We start from the raw sequence: 21,115 nt of genomic DNA on the forward strand, positions 1-21,115 counted from the left end.
GGCTGATATCTCCTAACATCAGTAACGCTAGCAGCCCGTCGCGTGTTGAAGACTATAGTGCTCAATATAAAGCTGGTGAGTGGACTTGTCCTTCTTTAGAGGTGTTTAGTGTAGAAAGGGGGATTTGTGCATGGAAAATATTCTTGCTTTCAATTGTCCACGCAAAGGGGGGAGTGTAACATGGAAAAGAAGGCATTGTGTAGCATATATTAGCTACGAAAGAACACAGGCGCGCCACCTTCGCAATATCGCCTACAGTACACCCTTTACACACACAAGCTATTTTTAGCAATTATATATTAACTGTCGCACATTTAATAAAAAGATTACTGGCTTCCACCTCGAACAAATCGTCTATAGGATACAGTTAGAAATGGGTGTAACTGCATAGATTCTTTAATAATTATGATACATTTGGGTGTGTGGCAGCGTTTAACGTACTCGCTTCAGAGACAACTTTTTCCTAATCGAAGATGACTTGTGTTGCGGGTCTAGAGATAAGAAATCCGGAAGACTACACATTTTTTATTCTGAAACTGTAAACCCTTTCCTGGCTATGCGCGTACCAGTTCACCATCTTACGCTTTGTAAGATGTGAGCGGTTCCCAGATCCAGAGGACAATAGCATTTCTAATCTTCTGCGTTTTTTTTTTTGACCTTAAGTAGAATATATTTATTCATGTCGAATACAGAAACTGCATGTAACAGAGGGACAATGCAACTTCCTTATGGAACGCCAGAGAAGGTGAGCAGCAAGAGATTTCGAACACTGTCAACCTTTATGCGGAACGAGCTCGCGACCTCGAAGACCGTCACAAGTCATCGTAAACTGGAGAGGTGCATTCCCAAGTAGGATTCCGTAATCCACTTTGGCGAACACTCTTTTGATTAAAATCCGTTTAATGGTATCGCATACGACCGTTCGTTTATTATACATATTCGAACGTCAACAACTGCGTGCAGATGAAATAATGGACGATGAACCTGTGCAGGGCGGGGCCAAACGTCCATTTCACAAAAAGGGTCTGCGTTAAAGTTCCCTCAAAACCCCCCTCCGGCAGGCAACTGAGAATTGGGGCACGAGGCGGCAGTTCTCCAATGTGCTTTGCAAATGTAACGCGATACGGTTATGACGATACTTTAATGAAAGGGATCTGGGATTACGCCGCAATTAAATGATTTAGCAAAAATGAGGCCCATGTAATTAACACCAAATATAGCAAATTTATTATAAAATATACATGGAATATTTTGACACGTAAAACGGTTTCTGCCTTAGGATAGAAATCTAAATCGCTGAGATATCAATTAGTGTATCCAAGAAAAAGTATTTGATTGCCACTACGAAGTTTACTGACGTCAGCTGAGCACGCTGAGACAATCAACTGAAGGTTTATTATAAGGCAAAAAGTATTCCTCTGTGAATGAAGGGTGTGTACGCAGTACAAGACGACGAATGAACGATACGGGGGCGACTCGCTTTATTTCTTTAGTCAAGAGTTAGCCTGTCAGAAGAATGGCCGGGTGCACCAAAGGTCAAGCTTCGATTCCGCCAGAATTTCAAGTTTAAGTGAGGTTTTGATAACTCTGCTGGGTAGAGCAGAAGAGGGACATGGTAGGATAGTTTAGACGACTGATGTAGCAATAAACAAATCAGACCCCATCTTTGAAAATAATAGACACTAATCAACATCCTTTTTGTACGTGTAATTATGATCGTGTCTGTTAAGGGATACATTTTTCTCATTTTGTATCAAATACGTTCGCAATGAATTTTTTTGTTTAATTAAGCCGGCCAGTCAAATTGTATGTCGTCATAGCAACGCATATTGTTTTGACCATACAACAATATCGACCTCACAGTGTATTCGCCATCATTGTTGGTGAAATAAGGCGACTCTTCGAGCTTATACTCAGCACGATGCTAAAATGAGTTCTCTAACCATCGCCAGGTGTTAGAGAACAAAAGAAAACGTTCTCCAGCTTCAATCAGAAGGAAGACAATAACTTCCAAGGGCCGAATCATTCACTCAGGAGCAATACGGGAAATAAGTTAAACGTGGCTTAATTCGTATAACTTTGTATCAGTAAGCCTGTCTTGATCTCAGAAAGCGAATTTATGATCGCGTCTTGAGAAACTAACAAAACAACATTTTGCACACATTGTATATATATAATACTTTCATGATTTTTACATAGTTGTCTATTGCTACGTTCATTCTCCGTTCTTTCTAATGCTGCAACGTTGTTCAGTTAGAAGGCTTTGGGCACGGTGATTTTTCCTCATCCACAACAGGAGGAAGATACATGCATTTATTTTCCGAGAAAATGAGTTTCTCTTTATGTTGATTGACGGAATGATCTGTTCCAGTGGAACAGTGTATGAATTAGCTGTGGAGCACGAAGTGAAGGCTAAATTTTATTGATGCTACTTCTATTTATTACACGTTTGTATACAATCGATTATATCCCGTACGAGTCAGTTTAGCGATAAACCTACTTTATCTGAGTCGTATTTTGCCGAAACGAGACATTAAGTATTTGAATTTTAGTATAAAACTCTGCAGACTACAACCGTCAAAAAGGCAATAAAGAAATTAGGTTGGACACATACTTGGTGAAAAGATGTTTCTTGCAAAGTCATCTCATCTCTTTTTTCCCATCTTCTTATTCCAGAAGCCTTAGCTGTTCACAGCCTAACGTGGGGTGTTCTATGATTGTCGTACCTTGCCGCCAACAGGCATTGATTCGGTTATTCCACCATTTTTCATCCGTCAGGATCCAGTCGTAGCTGGCTTCGTTTTCCTATGCGGAGCACCATGATGATGAAGCGGCATCGCAGTCGCCAAAACGCATTATCAGGCCAGCTGACAAGGCGAAGCGCGACTTACGCGACGTGGGCAAATTATGACACGGTGCAGATATAGATTCCTAGCGAGGCATATACAGTTGACTGAGCATCATTCCGCAAAGAGTAAATGAATCTAGATGTGCATTAGACCCCATTTAGGACAAGTGAGCATCACTTGTGACATGTCCAATCGATCAAGCTAGATGGTTTAAAATTCATGTACGACAACTGTCTTGCAGGAATTGATTTAGTACCACATTTTTAAACTATCTAAACACTACGTTCACGAAAACTTTACTAGAGAAAAGAAGAACTAGAAAAATCGTAGTCGCTTACAGGTACGGCGTCACCTGTTTCCATTGTAAACCTGTCACTGTCTCATGCTCCACTTGATTGCGAGTTTTTAGTTCTACTGCACATATTTTCGCCTTACGGAGCAAATAAGTGCATATTTATTAAAACAGTGCTATAAATCAAAAACATGTTATCTTATCAAATTTCCATAACAATGCATGAGCAACCTCCTACTATATTATAAGAATGATTCGCGAGCTATTAGGCCTCAAAGCTTCCATATATGCTATATGAAAGCTACTACTGCTTCTTAGCTACTAATTCTAGCTATCATAATTAGTAATCTGTTCGACCTCGTACGCGGAATCCGTGGCCAACTTTTTGTAGCAGAAGTTTTCAATTTACACATATCTGTGTTAACGAATATACACGTATTCGTTTTCGTGCAATTTTATGTACCGCCGAATGATTCAAGTTCAACTTTAATATCTTATAGTCGCACCACATTCGCCTATTAGACAGCCCTGTCAGCTGACTTCTTGCTGCACGAGTCTATTTATTATCATCTTTAATGGCAAAATACCCAGATATACAGGAGGGAACATACTGTGTTTGACACCCCCCGATCAACAATAGTTGTTTGACGCCAGACATAACGCATAATACAAGAAGATATGTACGTTTCACAACCCAGTCGCCTTCCGGGCAGATAGACCACGGATTTGTCACATTCCAGGACACGTACGATCGCATGGGCCACGATAAAAGCGATGTTGTTTCTTCAGAAACCAATCGGTCGCGCCAGAGGCGGCTTTGCTGTGATCTTGTGTGTCTATCTGGTATAGACCTGCCACATATAATCGTCTTGGGAATCACTATACGTAACTATACATCAACTATAAAGCGGTAAATAAAGACTGAAGTTGGACGAGAGCATTTGGTTCTATCGTGGTTTCACCTTGTATTGAATAAGGGCATGGATGTACATTTACCCAAATGAACCACTAATTACCTCGCGTAGGATAGCGAACATAGGACGGCTATGTCCACGGTCAAATAACGATTGAAGAAATGCTAACGGTAAGAAAAGCTAAATAGGTTTCAGTCGACTGTTATCATGCTATGGTGAAATTTCATCGGGAGTGAATTGTATCGTATCGTATCGTATCGTATCATACATTATCTGATAAATAATAACTGTAAAATTTCGAGCTAACTAATATTTTCTTAGGATTCCATGTTTATTATCTCAGCGTATCTATTAATCGTAATCAAGAGACTACTAACGAAAAGCAGCTACTACCTCTTCCCGACAAATAATCACTCCTCAGCATTTATTCAAAGTTATTATTAGTTGTGTCCACTAACCGAAACTATAATCTCACACTAGATAGTGGCGTCGTATGCGCAAAACCTGTTAATTAAAGCTATAAATGTAACGAAATTTACAAACTTAACCGAATGGCCGACCTTTGCAAAGCCTTCACTCATGAAGTCTGCTCTTCCGTTTGAGCTATTGATATGGGTTTGTCTGCATCGCGCCACTTTGTCTCAGAACACCGATTGAAATAAGCTGGTGTAATTTTGTTCGGACGTAGTAGGTGAGCGCATCTGGTTTCGACCGTTTCCACAATATGTTTCTTGTCCGAACAGTCGGAATGATATAACCGAGGAGATTCTTAGAGAAAGTCAAAGTTGTTCATAATACAATGTTAAGTGAGCGTCACCATAAAGACACAGCTTTTCGTTAAACTGTGCCGGCCGACCCCGCTTCTTTCGCATCTTTGTGACTCCGACATAAAAACAAGAGCAGGAAAACCTTACCGGCACTTCTTTTTCACGCCAACTGCATATGGCTAAAATTCGTTTAAGAGCTAAGAATTAACGGCCTGACGTAACTAACCCAGTCAATTGGATCTCTGTACCTCAACGAGTAAATAGAAAAAACTGCGTTGTTAACTTATAACAAATCCTATATACGTGTACGTATCTTCATGTTAGTGCCGACACCAACACGAGAACAATCTGACAATACTAGCGTAAATAATTTTAAAAAAAAGCCGACTTGTGTACAGCGAATTTGAGTAGCTGAAGGATTCAGCTCATGAGCAGCGTAGCAGACTGCTTGTATACTTTGTCAACACCTATATTTGTACTTCAGTGATCTTCATTTACAACACGAGCCTTTCGTGTCGAAAGGTCACGTGTTAACTAATTTCGTAGATATCAGCGTGGTCTGCCTCGACGATTATTTGCTAACAAAATGCAACGGCGATACTCATACAAGCAATACTCGTCCGCGTTCCGACAGGTTGTTTTTTAGGCGGTCGGACTTCTACTGCTACAGCTGCGGTGCTACTGCAACAGAATTACGTCACGAACAACAGCGTCACGTGCTGCACTGCGTACGCACGTGTTTCGTAGCAAAGTGCATTGCACCTAGAATAAAACACTTTGTCCGAACGTCATACAACTGTCAAATTTCTTGTCGTTCCGTTGACAGCGTATTGATAGCTTTATTGAAGGAAGAAGACCACGCGTTGCTTGGCTTCGATCAGTGGTGTTATGGGATTCGGAAAAAAGCTCTCAATTCTGCTCGATCACCTTTGCTTTCGCTACACGTATCCGCTATAAGAGTGGCTGAAATTTTTTAGTAAATTCACCTGCTGTTGTTGTCATGTCGGCGATGGCTGCTGCTTTCATACCGCACCGCCAAAAGCTACGTACGTAGGTTCACCTGCACGTACCTTCAAATCAGTGACACCTTTCGTTGACTATACTCGACTTAGTAATATTCAGTTTAATACGCGCACGCATGTTCACAATAAAGCCGATGTTAAAAAAATCGCACGCTTAGAGTAATATGTATAAAATGCGTTATAAAAATGATGTCTCGACGTAAAACGTAAATGAGAAAGAGATTTGTGTAGCTTTGCTGCAATAATTGAACTTTTTATTAGCAAGATTATAGTTGTCGACGCGTTGAGTATTTTGATCTGCTTAAATGGCCCTTTTTCCGGCAACAGTGGACAAAAGAAAAAGCTTGAATGATGGATTACACTTTTTCAAAATTGAGGTAATTTCCATAAGCTCCAAATGATGGTCGTAGTCGTACTTATCGTATCATTTAAATATTAGCTGCCGATGGAGCAGCAGCCGCACGCGCTATGTGCAGCTAAGTACAGATAGTAACGATGGTATACGTATCGCGACGACAATGGTGCCGAATCACGGTACAGGCTACGTTTTCATTCATGTGATTTTTTTTCGACATGTTCTTTCTTTTTCTTTGAACATCTGCGAACATTTGGAAATAGAGGTATATGTAATACTCACATACTTCATAGAAAAAACTTGTCCCCGAAGAACACGAGTGAGCTAGCTTCACCTCTAACTTACCTTTTTGATTAAACCTTATTCTAACGAAATATGGCCAGTCTCACTAAAATTGGACATATTTCTATTACAAACATATACTTGGGAGATTCGTAGCTTACGACGTCACGTATTACGTGACTACGAATGCAAAAACAACCCAATGGAGTTGCGATTTTGGTATAAATATATTTTGCTCTTCTTGTAAATACTCGTAGATCCTCATGAAAGCAAAATATTCGTAAATATAATGAGTGAGCACCGGAGGTTAGTTAGAGCAGTATCAATTTCGAAAAATGTGCAGTCAAAGCACGAAGTATGTAATGCTTGCTACTTCGGCTTGCGAAAATCCCCATATAAAACGTGTTCGACATAACTGGGTTGCATCGCTGTTTGTTAAGTCTATTAAGGTCTACCTGTGTTAAATTCATATTAAACATAACAAGCTCTAGCAATACAAGAGGTAATCAATACGTTTTTGAAAATATAGGGCAGCTTAGTACGTATTTACTACTGAACACTGGCTGTCTTCATTGTGTGGCTAATTGTATCGTAAAGGGGTTTGTTATTGGGGTCCTAATCGCGTCGATTGCTTTGCTAAGTATATGACAGCTTAGGATGCCATTCCTCGTCCGCTGGTCACCCATGCCGTTAAAATCAGTGTTCTTAGTCACGCTTTTACGGAGCTGGAACAACCTCTAAGGAATACTGTCACAAACATCTTTCTATCGTCTATCTGTAGGCCCATTTATGATGCTACAACATTTAGCGCACGACACAGGAACTACATATCATTAACTCAAGCGATTCAGAACAAACCCAGACCAGAATAAATTTACTTGTTTGTCTAGGTAACGTCCTGCGTTGGGTAGCACAACTAAGCAGTGAACCCTTGAAACGATCTAGTTGAACGATGCATGGTTGCCCTTTGCCTCGTCTAGAATGAAACCTGAAGTCGTACCCACATAGCTATCTATGGTTTATTATGATTCAGGCAAGTTTTTAAGACCCTATCGCAAAATAAAAATATCAATCTGGCACCATTAATGAATGCTTCTTCAGATTCTTCGTATGCATTTGTCCACGATCAGCCACTCAAATACATCCAGAAAATGGAATAACTGTGTGACGGGTCTGCCCTACGATATCCTAATCTGACATCGTGTCTTCCACCCCCGCCTGAAATCAATGTTGTTATGAAAAGCGGAGCTCTTGACACGTAGTGGTTCGTTCGATTTTTCTGTCTCAATTTACCGATCCACAGAAGTTCCTCATTAACGAAGCGAAAGACAAGTGGGGTAAGTCTTTACACGCTGAAGTACGAACGACGTATGCCAACTGACGTGTCAGTGTTGGCGTTCCTTTGTTGCAAGTTTAACCCCCCACTGTTGGCTTACAGCTGCCACAATCGTTTCGACACCGACGTCCCCAACGATGCAAACGCACGTCGAGGGAAGCGAATAGCCGAAACAATAAACAGATAGGCAGAAGCAGATATTCGTTAGAGCGCAATAAGTAGTAGCTTACCTTTAATACACAAGTAGTGGTAGTGACACAATCACAATAGCAGCATCGCTTTCATCTCCGTTTCTCCATACTGAATCAATGCGACGATAGAAAAGAGATTAGAAGAATCAATAACAACCTGTTATGGATTGATTCCATATCTGCATATATTATAATACTATATCCTATAGGAAAAGCGTAAGGAATTGCTAAACGAGTTCGTAAAAATTTTTCCCTTGATACCGAACGTAATGCAAGTATTAAGGTATCAATTAAGACGGTACGTATGAGCGTGTCCCACCTTATAGGCCAACTCATCCGACCCGGACAGATGGATATTTAAGTCATCGACGATCATGCCAACTGATAGCAGCAGAGAGCGCCACCTCTGTTGTATCGCTGCTGTGTCTAAACTAAAATCGTGAATTTGATGTGCATAAAACGGTGCCTTCAAGCGCTACATATTGATGATATGTACTAGTATTTTGTCCTATAGGACTTAAAAAAGCAGGCCACTATTATATCTTTGTGGCTAGTAACAAAATCATGTTATCGCTTAAGGCAATCAAAATAGAGCAAAACATTTGAGGCCTTCAACTGCCAGCCTGTGCCTTCAACTGTGAACCATAAGTAAAATACATCTTAGTTAATTATCATACTGACACCTCATACAAAGAGATATAATGTCATTTCTTTGTATGAGGCGTCAGTTCTGGATAGCGCCTCTTCGCAGGCAACCCGTTGCACTGAACGCCATGAGTAATGACCGGATGTCTCGAATAACCCATATACAGCGATAATAAGCATCCGTTGTTAACTGCTCTGATCGAGCGCGCTTTGCTATCTGACGGCGTTGAATTTGCATTTGCAAAGAGAAGTACCTCTCTCTATATTTCTTCACACTCGACTCGTATTTAGAGGCAGATTGCTCTTGCGTTGACCATGTGCTGGTAATGTTTTGACAACGATAATATTACTAATGAAAATATTAATAAAAATAATAATAAGGATGTTGTCACACAGGGACGCCGATACCTTAAAAGATGCCTTCTGGTCCAATATACAGAACAAGTGGGTCAAAACAGACCCCCCAAACGCCGATATTTTTTAAACGAGCAAAAGTAATCATTATGTTTGTTCTTCAATGCTTTTGTCACCTTTACCAACCGTTTTTTCCATGGTAAGCCGTTTTTTTCTAAAGCGGTGCAGTATATATATGTATATAAGGAGATAGTTCAGTTCAGTAGACAATCTCGTGATATTTACTCGTACACACACGTACGAGACGTAGCCCTTGATGCAGCGATCGCAAACATTTCCTTGTATACAACACTGTTTTAAATGAGGTGCAGCTCACGATACACGATTTATGCGTCATTCAGGAAGTTCTCTTCTGAACGGTGATAGGAAAGTTCTCATTATAATTTTACCAGCCGGTTTTATTTGTTGGCATCAATAAAGAGTCATGTTAACCAAGTCAAAATTGACGAAAAAGTATCGTTGCCTTCGCCGTTTTTGCTTTAGTATCGCAGTTGTCGATTTAGTTAAAAATATCTTTTCACTTTTAACATAATGTTAAATAGACGTGGTCTTATACAAGTATATACGTGCTTTGTCTAAAGCGTGTTGTGAGATTTTGTGCAGGGAAGGCTTTTACCGTGACTGAGACCGATTGTAGTAGGTTTGCGTAATCCGATAAAGAGCAAATTTGGGTCAATTTATAGTTGAAGCCTGGTGGCCGCTGAAACCAATTTTGTCGAAACTACTAATTTTCCCCATTTCCAGAATGAAGGCAAGCATAGGCACAGGTGCGCCGTATGATTCCAGCTCTTATGCTTCTCCAGCTAGCCAGCCACTCAGCATAAGTATCTATGAAAGTAGTAGTAACGACCTTTCCGTTTGGTCTCTGCTGCATAAATTATTTGACATTTTTGATATTTAAAAACGAAACTGCACCAAATACTCGTATGGATAGAAAATACGCTAGTGTGCGTAGATATGGCTCAAACCGAGGTTCGGTTTGAAATAAGAAAGCTATCGAAGATTTGACAACTCCTGCCACCATCAATCAGCAACAATTCATTCTTGCCTTCTCTCTTTCAGCGAGGCATACATAATATAAACTGTGAATATAATTAAAAAAAAAATTGGTCCCATCTAATGCTTCGTGTCTGTTATTGCAGCTAATCTCGGGAAGCGGTGTCCTAAAAGACCACAGCATTTTCTCAAAGATCGGAAGAAGCAACTTGTATAGGTATTTAACAATGTCGTTTAAAATCGCACCTAATTGGTACACAAAATTGCACTCATATGGTAAGTTTGCATAGAATTGAAGGACCTTGTAAATAGTGCGGAAGCTGAGTCAACAGGCCGAATGAATGCCAACCAAAAAAACACTGTTTGGTTGAGCCTTATTATGAAATTAAAAAGTCACGAGCCGAAATTCTTTAGTGTTGACATTAGCTTTTTGTTTTTAGACGGTACACAGTTCTAGAAGAACACTCACTCGAACAACCTGCGTCATACCTTACATCAGAGAACGGGAATATTATTAATGACGTATAACAAAACGAAATATCAATAAAAACTAACTGCTAAACATTTACATTCTGTTTTCGACCTCATCACAGGCTTCACTGTTTCGACTATCCAAGAACTCGTTTTTCTTACTTCGATTTCCATAGGCCCATATGAAGATGACCTCCCTCTTCCGCCAAAGCTCAGTAGTACGTGCGACTGGCAAAATTTAGAGTGCATATGTATACATATAGATACCGTAAATACCTTAACTGTTGTTGAACACCGTGAGGTATGACTGCTTGATACGGAGACACATGACAAGGGCGGTGGCGTGTGCATGCCGGTAGTCGATACATACATTGCAGGGCTCTGCACAATCATCGTTTTGTTGCCTGCTCGGTGCGCCGGTCTAAAGAGATTATTTCCTGACGTGATTGCTTGCTCCTGAAGCGATTCCGTACTGGAAGTATAACTACCAAGCGACGTGAGCGAGTCCGTAAGGGTTTTCCTGAGAAGATTAACAGCTCGCCGGACTGTCCGCAATACCGGCGTCCGAAGGTTTAAATCACCACCTACGATGTTGCTACTGTTATTATTACCGCATGGGCTACCGCTGTTGTTGTTGCAGTTGGCATAGTCACAGGTAGGTCCTACGGAGGGTATTGGTAAAGTCGACGCAAGACTCTGATCCGGACCGTAACTTCCACATTTCAGTGATCGGCCGAGGCTATACGTAAACCCACTATTGGGACATTCTGCAGTACAACTTTCAGTTGAATCAACGGACGAGTCCCGCCGTCCGATCAAAGCCTTACGTTCGATGCCATGCAACGAACGGCTGCGAGTTCGTTCATCTGAAGCTAAACGCTTAACCGTACGGTCATGCGGCAAGGGTGGGTACACGGAGGGTGAAGGTGACATGACCATAACGCAGGAGGTCAGATCAACAGTAGACAGCAAGTTTTATAGCTTGGTGTAGCGATTCAGTTTAATGGTAAACTAGCCAATCTTCCGTCGACACTCCTCACGTGCAGACATAAACAGCAGTTACCTGTAGTGGATAATCCTCTTGATCCTAAAGAAATCAAACACTCAATACAACATCCTTGTTGCTGCCATGACAGAGAACTTACAACAAGTTTATCTGCTTGCCGACTGTAAATTTAGATCACTATTTCAAAAAAAGTAATTTCAGATTTCGCTTGAATACCCCATATAATAATAATGGCCCCTTGACATTATTTGTACATTGTACGTCCGAGAACGTAACCAATGAAACTACGCGTTGAGCCAATGTAAGATGTGGCACACTTAGGTCGCTCTTTGTTCAGCAGCCAATTTATATTTTTATGCATGTAATTACATCGTAATCGGAAGCGAAGGTCACATGCAAAGTCATCCTGCGTTACTCGTACTGCTTCTTAGACGTCTGACACAACACTAAGTAGCTAAACTGGTAGAATTTTTCCATCAATGGAATAGCACCGGAATCTGCGAGGCTTTTCTTCAATATAATACCACGTTCCACCTAGCGAATGCTAGTCTCTATCTTCAAGCAGGCACCACCACTAGTAAAATCATAACATTCGAGTGAAATCATCACTGACAGCATTGGCGGGGGACTCACAGCGAGTGATTGGTGCTCAATCCGCTTCTGATCATTGTCACGTACGAGCGTTTAATGTGGAAAATGCGTAACTGTCGTTCGGGCTTTGTTGTTCGCGTCGCTGTGTCAGTGCTGCGAGCAGCTGCGACGCGTTGACGCGCGACGTATTGTTAGCCGGCTCCGTCGCTTGCTAGTCGTTGGGCCTCTTTTGCAAGTGCGGTTCTCTCCGCGGCGGGCGTCTCGCCGGAATCCCCTTTCCCGGTGGGTCAGAAGCAGCAACAGCGGAAACTAATAGCTCTCCGCGTGAGGCAACCACGTCTCCCGCCGTCCCGATACACTGCTAGCGTTCCTCCCATACAACAGTAATGACGATAATAATAATAATAATCGTGCTCTTTCACGCGTGCTCCTGCTAGCACAACTGCTATTTAGTACCACAGAGAAATACAGCAAATCTGAGAGGAGAAGACATCTTTTCGTATGTAGGCGCAACAAAGCGAGGAAATCATCTATATACAATAGCAAATCATGAATAGCTTGAGATGATACGAAGCTGCTGCTTTAATTGAGCTTGTTAGATAAGTTCTCTAATCTTCTGAGGGATAGCCAAGAACCGATGAGTGCTTTTGTTGCCTGTTGCGCAGCTAACTAGATAATATCAACAAAGGCAGTAACACTTAGCGACCTGGTTATGTCTCTGTCGGCATAGGCAAAAGTTCTGTCTCGAACCGAAGGGGTGGATTAGATGTCGCAGCAAAGAGATTACTTTAATAAACGGCTTCATTTTGATCATAGTTATAAGAATACCTTTTAAATACAACTACGCTCAACAGCGATTTAAATCTTTGTTAACAGCGCTTACATTAGAAGCCATAATATATTCTGTCCATAACACAGAAAAAAACCAACAACGAAAGCGAAGAGTACTAATCCATTTTGCTTTATGTAGAATACGGGTATCACTGACGTATAGACTGCAGCGTTGTTTTTCGCGTACAGCCACTATTTTATGAGGATAACCACAGTCATCTTTCGTTGGCCGAACGTTCGATGATCAACTGCGCTAGTCATTGCAGATGGCGACAGTAGGAATCATCGGCTGTTGGCGCTTTGGTGATGTAATCGCTATTCTACGGCCGCTATCGAAGAAGGAAACAACATCCAAATGAAGACTGTGACATCGTGGCCTAGCCAATCGTCCTCAACAATCTACTTGTTTGGTGCACAGAGCTATTAAAATCAGCATCTTCTCAGCATGGCAAATTTTACGATAGAACGATAGATAGTCTATAACAATAGCTACCCGATCAAAGGGTTCTCTGTTTAATAGGTAGAATTACTCAAATCTACAATATTGTAATCATCGCTGCCAAGAAAGCATTGTCGACACACGGAGCTCATGTCCGTTATCTGCATTGATATTTATTGATTCATGACGAATCTAAATGAAGATTAATGCAAATTTATGCAAACACGGGGTACAATACAAGCTTAATATTGCAGGAGATTTCACTCATTCATTCTGACAACGATGAGGACTCAGATGGAGAGTCCCTCTAAGGCATCGCCAATTATCGCCATTGCCTAACTGTGGAACAACTTCTTCCCTTTTTGTATACTCGTATGAATTAATTTAGGTTCACCCTTGATCAAGGGAGACTCAATTTTTTCAATTAATAAATTATTTTCAACATTTTAATGGTCTCTACAGTGGTCACATTGGTGGTTGTTATCAATGCGAGTTTGTATCTGACGATTCGCCGACGTATTATTTACCGTCTCAATTCTGGCCACTTGCTGTTTCCTCGGATGTTGATACAGTTTGTGGAACATGTTGCAACCGGCCTTAAAGTGAAAGTCAAGATTGGACTGAAGAGATGAAGCATCTTTCTTCATACCACATTTAAGGGCCATCTATTGTTCAATATTGTCTATGTGTTTTCCGTTGTAAGCTCGCCTAATTGTGGAATGATACAAAACATGTACGAACCACGACACTTTTTCCAAAAAAACTGGCTCCAATCAAGGAATATCTAGGATGCAGATACTATTTTCTAGTTTATGTGTAAAGATCCGGTTAAACACTTATGTCTTTCATCAAATTCGCTGCGGTAAACTTATGCACTGGACTGTGGCCATGATATCGTTAACGGCACACCACATAATTTCTGCTGCCTGCTGAAGGAATAAATAATTGCCAACTGCGTCAGGGAAATGAATAATTTCACACCACGGGTGTCGACCTTATGCGGACTCTCAGCTGGTAGCACCTCGTTCGTTCGTTTGGAAAATGGGCCTTAAAAAAAGAGAGACTTAAAAAAGGACCTAGGCGAAATCTGCAAGAACTTTGCAAGATGAACTATCTAAAAGGCATACTCTATGAAAATTATAAAGATGTCATTTATTATGAGATTAATAACAGCTTAGCACAGCTTCGGATAACTGTAACAAGCCGTATTGCCCTCTAATTGATTCGTCCTCTTCATGTTGGTCAAAATCAAAAGTCGGTCTAGATGTTAAAATGTCGGTCAACATGTTATCAAATATTTTTTCTAACTAAGCACGCTATCAACTTATATAACAACCGTAAGTTAACCATGAAGGATAACCGGCCGAATATGTGAGCCTCACAGGCACTTCGTCGAATTGATTCGTTACCAACAACTACGAAGATTTCGAATTAGGCTGCCCACTTAATTCGATTACCAAACCAATCAATTTCGTCATTCATAAAAACTACTCGTGTTTGATATCTTTACTTAAATATTTATATATGCTGCAACATCAAAGTCAACTTCAAAAAGCTTTTAGCTTATCAGGGCGGCATTATTCTATTTGATGCTGATGTCCTCCATTTTCAAACCGCTAACAAATGGTGTGATACGTATTTCAACTGTCGCAGGGGTAACAGCTTGTCATTAAAAAAAATCTCAGTAAGCCCAGCGTTCATATTTTCTGCCACTATCTCACGCTACTATCTATAAGCGGCGCGTTATATTCGACCGTCCAGCCCGTCTGTTGTTGGCACTAGGTGCCACGGTGTTATAATTATAAGTTCGACTCGTCCGAGTGTTTTTGTGCATTTATTCACAGATCAATCAAATCAAAAAAAAAAAAAAAAAGAAGGAATCAAAATCGCAACGTACGCAATGGGGGATTGCTGAGCCTCGTCAACATGCAGTCGCCGACGTCGTTAAGAGGCTTAGTGAAAGCCTCCTGCTGTTGTCTCATAAAATCGGTGACGAGAATCGAAGAAGTGTAGTACCATTTCCCAGCCTTATTAAATATTACCCAGCAATATTTCCCAGAGCAGAGTACGAGACCGTGGATTAGCTGTGTTCAAAATTTTGCTTCGTCGCCGATTCAAAGAGGCTGGGTTCAAGAGCAGTAGGCCTTCCGAAACACCTTTATTTGAATTCTCGTATAAAATGAGGCCGTCCTCGTTCGGCAAAGCTAGTTAAAAACTATACTATTAAAAAATGGAAAAAAAATCTTGTTCTCAAACAAATCTAATGTTAAAATTTTCGGAAAAAAAAAAAAAAAAAAAAACGCCGATCATACCTTCAGACGTTTCATCTTTTGAAAATCTGAATATATATATATATATATATATATATATATGAATTACGATGCAGTCTGAATTCTCGCAAGGGCATTGAAATGATACGTATCGTACAGAGAATGCTAGAGCAGCAGGAATATGCTAAGGTTATCGAGAGCAGTATGTTTCTGGTACAGAAGCGAGTCTTTTTATGGCGGCTGTGTGTTCATGCACGATGGAGCGGCTTAGGACACAGCTCGAAGTATCTCGAGTATCGAAGTACACTCTTTTATCTACAACGTGCAGGCGCCGCCGTGGCCTGCTAATTCGCATACCTCATCCTCATAGACAAAATCTCAAAAATTGTGTTCGACAAGAACATCTTCAGATCTCCGTGAAAAGGGATCGTTAATGATCCACACGATCAAACTGCATCAACAGGAAGTCTCAAAGATTGACGGCACGCAGTGCTGCAAGGAACGATAACATAAAATACTGATGGCACTAACCATATCACATGTCTGTAGGATGTCCCAGTGTTTTTTTGCATAAGATATTTTGCTTTAATACTGCACAATTGATTGAGTCCACTCGATTGAGCATCGACTCTAATCGGCTTCACTCCGATCATCACACAAACACTGAAGCGTCGTCGTAGGTAGATCTGTACCCTTCTTTATTGTTCGTTTCGTATTCTGCTAGTACCGTTGTACAAGAAATCTATCGTGATGCCACATATTCAATCCATATGTGAACGAGCCAGAATCGGCCGCAGCATCGGTTAGCCTGCAAGACTTGTATCTTCTCCGTTAGTTTGTCGATGAACACTCATCACCATTCCAACTAAAAAGATCAACACGCACGAAAACCGATAGAGTTATAACGATGCTGTAAGCACACGAATGTGCTCAGCAATTCAACCGAGCACAAGTCAACTTCCTCGGCGCAGGTTAATACCGCCTTGTTAAATGTAATGGCTTCGTATAGTGCACAGTGCTGATAGCAAAACATTGTTAAGTGAGCAAGAATCGGAGCTACCTGAACAAATATGCATCAAATATTGAAATGGAAAATCATCGTTCTGGCCTTAGTATGCTGGCGTTCGACTGAGTACGCTGGTTGACAGAATAGCTACAGGTTTCTGACAGCCAGCTTCTGAGTGTGAGTCGATTAGTAGTGCAACACGCAGACAAGAAGCACCCTCGACCGATACCGTTGGGTTACTTTTCGCAAATAATAGCTTCTGTTACACGCTTCGAAGTCCGACCTTCCTACGGAAGGCATACCTCTATACAGATACAGTCGGTGGGGTAAGGAGAATTTTCAGCAAAAATTTCAGAATCTGAAAATAGCGAAAAGTTGTTGCGTTCCAAGTTTAGCTGAAATACACTATATTGATAGTATATATTTTGCACTTATTGTGTGAGTTTGACCGTAGAAGAACTATTATTGAGTATATATCAGATAGGTTAATTAATACTAAATTAAATATAAGAGAAATTTGTTTTGCATATTTTCTACCAATGTTTGAATTCGTCTGTTATCGACGAAAACCTCCTGATGATCAGCAATTAAGGCATCACTGTAGATGTTCAGTAAGGTAGACGTACGTAATCTAGAGATTTCATAGATGATATAATCTTCTGTGTTTTGCATCACTTACTTCTGTTTGCTATTGTTCTCTACACGAAACAAGCGAATAATATGGCACGACCGAGCTAGTCGAAGGAGACGACGAGCCATTACATAATCCGCGGCTCAAATAGAAACAGTAACCCTTGTAAGTAAAGTGACATCTCGAGGATTGCCAGTTAGTAAACCTTATCTTTAGCGGTAAGTCTGTCTTCATAAAACAAGCGAATGAAGTAGGTGACGCCGTTGCTAGATCGTGCCAAAAGTGGCAGCATTCGTACGAAGCGAGCAACAACACAAGATGTTAAAGGAGTATCTAGGTTAGTGCAACCCGAAAAGTATCAAATTAAATAGAAATAATATTTCCTTGGTCTATTTGAACTGACGAGTTCATGTTCAGGATGCAATTGGTCACATCTTGCTAAAACAGACGCTTCTTCGCGTCACAGATTTCTTTAGTAGGGTTCGATCTGTTTCAAGGCCATAGCCATAGGCATAGCCATAGGCATAGCCATAGCTATAGCTAATAAAACGAAAACACTGCAGTTTTGAAATAGGCTAGCTCGTTTTTTTACTTCGAATGAAAAATCATTGTTTCGCATGTCTTTTATATGGACCCTGCTGGGCTGACGCTTTACTTTGAACAACAGCGTCAGGGTCTAACTTAGATCGCTCTTCCAAGCCCTTACTGGTCTCCATACTCGTCCCTGGATAATATGAATAATGTACATACAAACTCAATTAAACAAACAAATTTTACATCGAAGATGAAAAGATGTCAAAATAAGATGATAAATGAACAAAGATTAGAAAACAGGTAAACAACATACTATCATAGGGGCTAACCGTCGGTCTCGTCCATATTCCTTTAGCACCTGGTTGAAGAGGCGGCGGCGGCGGCGGCGGCGGCAGCAGCAGCAGCAGCAGCAGAGCAGCAGCAACTAATAGGAGCGTCGGCGAATGAATATTCAGTTTATCTGTGTGTTTGCTGTCAATCCATTAGTCAAGCAACAAAGCGATTGGTGGCGGCGCCGCAGTATCCCGGCTGGCGCAGTGCAACATCGCCGACATTGTCGAACAGCAGGAATCGACCGGCGTTTTGAACGAGATAGATATAACAGAAGGCATTGATCATTATCGCCTGCGCCACTACCATGGCCGCAGATTCGTTTGCGACACAAAATGGAGGCCGAAGGCCAATCACTATCGGTCATTTTCGATTAGACAGTAGAAAGGAAACACCCGACCGAAACGGGAGCCCAATTAAATATTATTATCAAACGAATTAAAGGCTGATCGCACTATATTTAGCAATCGATACGTTCCCATCTGTGATCTTGTGTCTAGACAAGTAATGCGATTTTGGAGAGTATTTTGTTCGCGTTCCGAGTTGAACCATTTAGCACACATACAACGATTGATGTCTTAAACCACTTGCTGTAGATTTAGCTAATATTGACATAATTTTCTTTTCGTGGGTACACCCATTCGGTGGGTACGTATATGGCTACGATGTTGTCATAGCTACAGCTTTGAAGGTGTATCGGCGCTTGCGAGATAAGAGACAGACTCGAATATTGCGTACACCACTATAGAACGTATCGAAAAGCACAGTATTTTGTCGAACACGCTTGATGCCCGCGTTCAATACATACTCTTCTATTGAAGGAAAACAAAGCTAAAATATTTCAAATTACTATGAGAAGAACTGATTGTAATCAGCTTATACGAATATGTTTTGCAATTCTGCGTAGACGTGGTTATATGTATGTCGTGCAACGGTTCAGCACTATTGCTAAAAAATGTTAGAAAGAGCACGGATTATTTACATGCGTGCGCTACGACACACAGGTAAATCAGTGATGCACAGCCATTTTCAACTTCTATCGTCACGAAGACGATCGCCTTTATTATCACCATATCTGGAGCAGCGTGAGGAATATTAATCAAAAAAACCATCCCTTCCCACCAAAACTAGCGTCAACTTCTTTTCACCCTGATACAATGACAATGTCTTCCTCGACCTTCGTCAAAGCTCTAATTACTCTAATAGAATGCTCTCAACCATGCTCTTAACCATGCTCTCAACTTCTGTATTTTCTACAGGCGAGCTGTTGTCACTACTGGCACAAATCCGGTCATAACGTAGTTGTTTGCTAAAAGCGGGGTAACTGGTCTGGATTGAGTGCTGATCTTCTAACTAGATGGCTTCTTCTAACTAGATAAAAAAGAAAAAAAAAAAAAGAAAAAAAAAAAAGCACTTCGCAGCAGGTTCTTCGTCGACAGAACGATGACATTTGTTTACAACTTACTCTCGGATGTCTCCATATCTGACTGCGCACTGTGTCAGTCGACTCGGCCCCCAATCGCCAGTAATGACTTACCGCACCGAGCTAACACGCATTCAGGCCACTTGCTGTCAACAGACGTATATATAGTTCCTCTAATTAACAACACCTCTCATCTATATGTCTTTAAATATGATACAAATTCCTACAGCTCAGTTCGACAAATCTATGATTGTGGATAGGTTAATAAGAGGCAACGGCGTGATATTTGGCTAGCCGTAGTTTCTTCTACAGGCCATAGGGCTGGTGCGGCGATTCAGATGTTCAATGAACTTCTATGGAACACCTTTTTGGATATCATATTCTAATATATAAATATATTGTAATATGTCATAGCTATTCACAACTTTTTCCTGACAATCTCCGTGGCAAACAATACATATGAATTCGTTCTATTCTAGCCACCTAGTAATTTTACATCTCTTTATTGAGTGCCATCAGTTGACACTACCTGATCCGAACAAGCGAAATGCATACATAGTCTAATACAAGAGGCCATAGCCAACGTCAGAACCTCCAGAAGCGCGGAGAGCTACGGTGGACGCGGATTCCTACGGGTAAAGACAACGGACGTTTCGGGCTCATGGAAGGTACTAGCTGGACGTGCGGCCCATCATTTGACTCAAGATCTCGAGTTCGATTCGAGTAAACTGGCATGTTGGCACCGTATTTGTACTAAGTAACCTCTGCTTGCTACTTTCTTCGATGTCGTCGTTCAACACGTCATGAGGAAAACCACTGATTTCAGCGTAATTTTGCCCGAACAGTTCAACCCATGTCGGAAGGGTTCAGCACAAGTATGCTTGCGGGCACTCTTCCGTCTTTGTTACTGCCACGGCTGCTAAAGCTTCCTCATGCTGTGGCGCTGGCACAATGGTAGGTACAAGGAAGGCTGGCAAAACCGAATCAACGTGACGAGTTCGTTTACGCTAACCAAACAAAGCGATCATTAGGCGAACTGTCCATAGCGGCGACGTAGAGCGGAAAAGCCTGCGTCGCACAACTACATGGGCAGCGAAGAAAACGACAAGCGTGTCGAAAATCGCCCATCAAAGGAAGCTAAAAGATCACGATTCGAAGCCGTCTCGACGGCACTGATCAAGGGAGGCCCGAGCAATTTCTTATTTGAGTATGCACATATTGTAGACTGGATCATATTTGTCACCTATAATTGCGTAAGATTATCGACTCGAATTACGGTCAGTTGTGCGATACGCTACAATGCAACAGTGTTGTAGCGTATCGCACGGCCAGCACATAGCTAGTGCTCGCATTGGCACGTTCAGTTCCCCGTGGATCTGAAGGCGGAGGAAAGACAGTAATTTATTAGTGAGTAGGCGAGAGGAAACCAATGGTAGAATTAATGACCTGTTAACCCGGTTCACACGAAGAAACATCGTCGGCGACATCCTATCGACCAGTTGGCTACAGAGAGAAAGGGG

The 21,115-nt window shown here is 41.3% G+C and overlaps 1 protein-coding gene across 7 annotated transcripts in view; it reads right to left on the bottom strand.

Annotated features, from left to right (window-relative positions):
- LOC111266428 (5'-AMP-activated protein kinase subunit gamma-1) overlaps positions 1-21,115 on the bottom strand; it is a 63,813-nt gene that overhangs the window by 10,296 nt on the left and 32,402 nt on the right. For 5 of the 7 annotated variants that reach the window (XM_022843905.2, XM_022843900.2, XM_022843899.2 and 2 more), the window contains one exon: positions 18,156-18,266. The exons of 1 other annotated variant lie outside the window; for it this stretch is intronic. In XM_022843905.2, coding sequence (XP_022699640.1) covers positions 18,156-18,266 — 111 coding nt within the window. Of the gene's footprint in view, positions 1-10,810; positions 12,330-18,155; positions 18,267-21,115 lie in introns of those variants that run through there. One more of the 7 variants, XM_022843906.2, reaches the window with a different exon arrangement.

The sequence above is a fragment of the Varroa jacobsoni genome, unplaced genomic scaffold (assembly GCF_002532875.2).
Source record: "Varroa jacobsoni isolate VJ856 unplaced genomic scaffold, vjacob_1.0 scaffold_1081, whole genome shotgun sequence".
Classification (NCBI taxonomy): domain Eukaryota; kingdom Metazoa; phylum Arthropoda; class Arachnida; order Mesostigmata; family Varroidae; genus Varroa; species Varroa jacobsoni.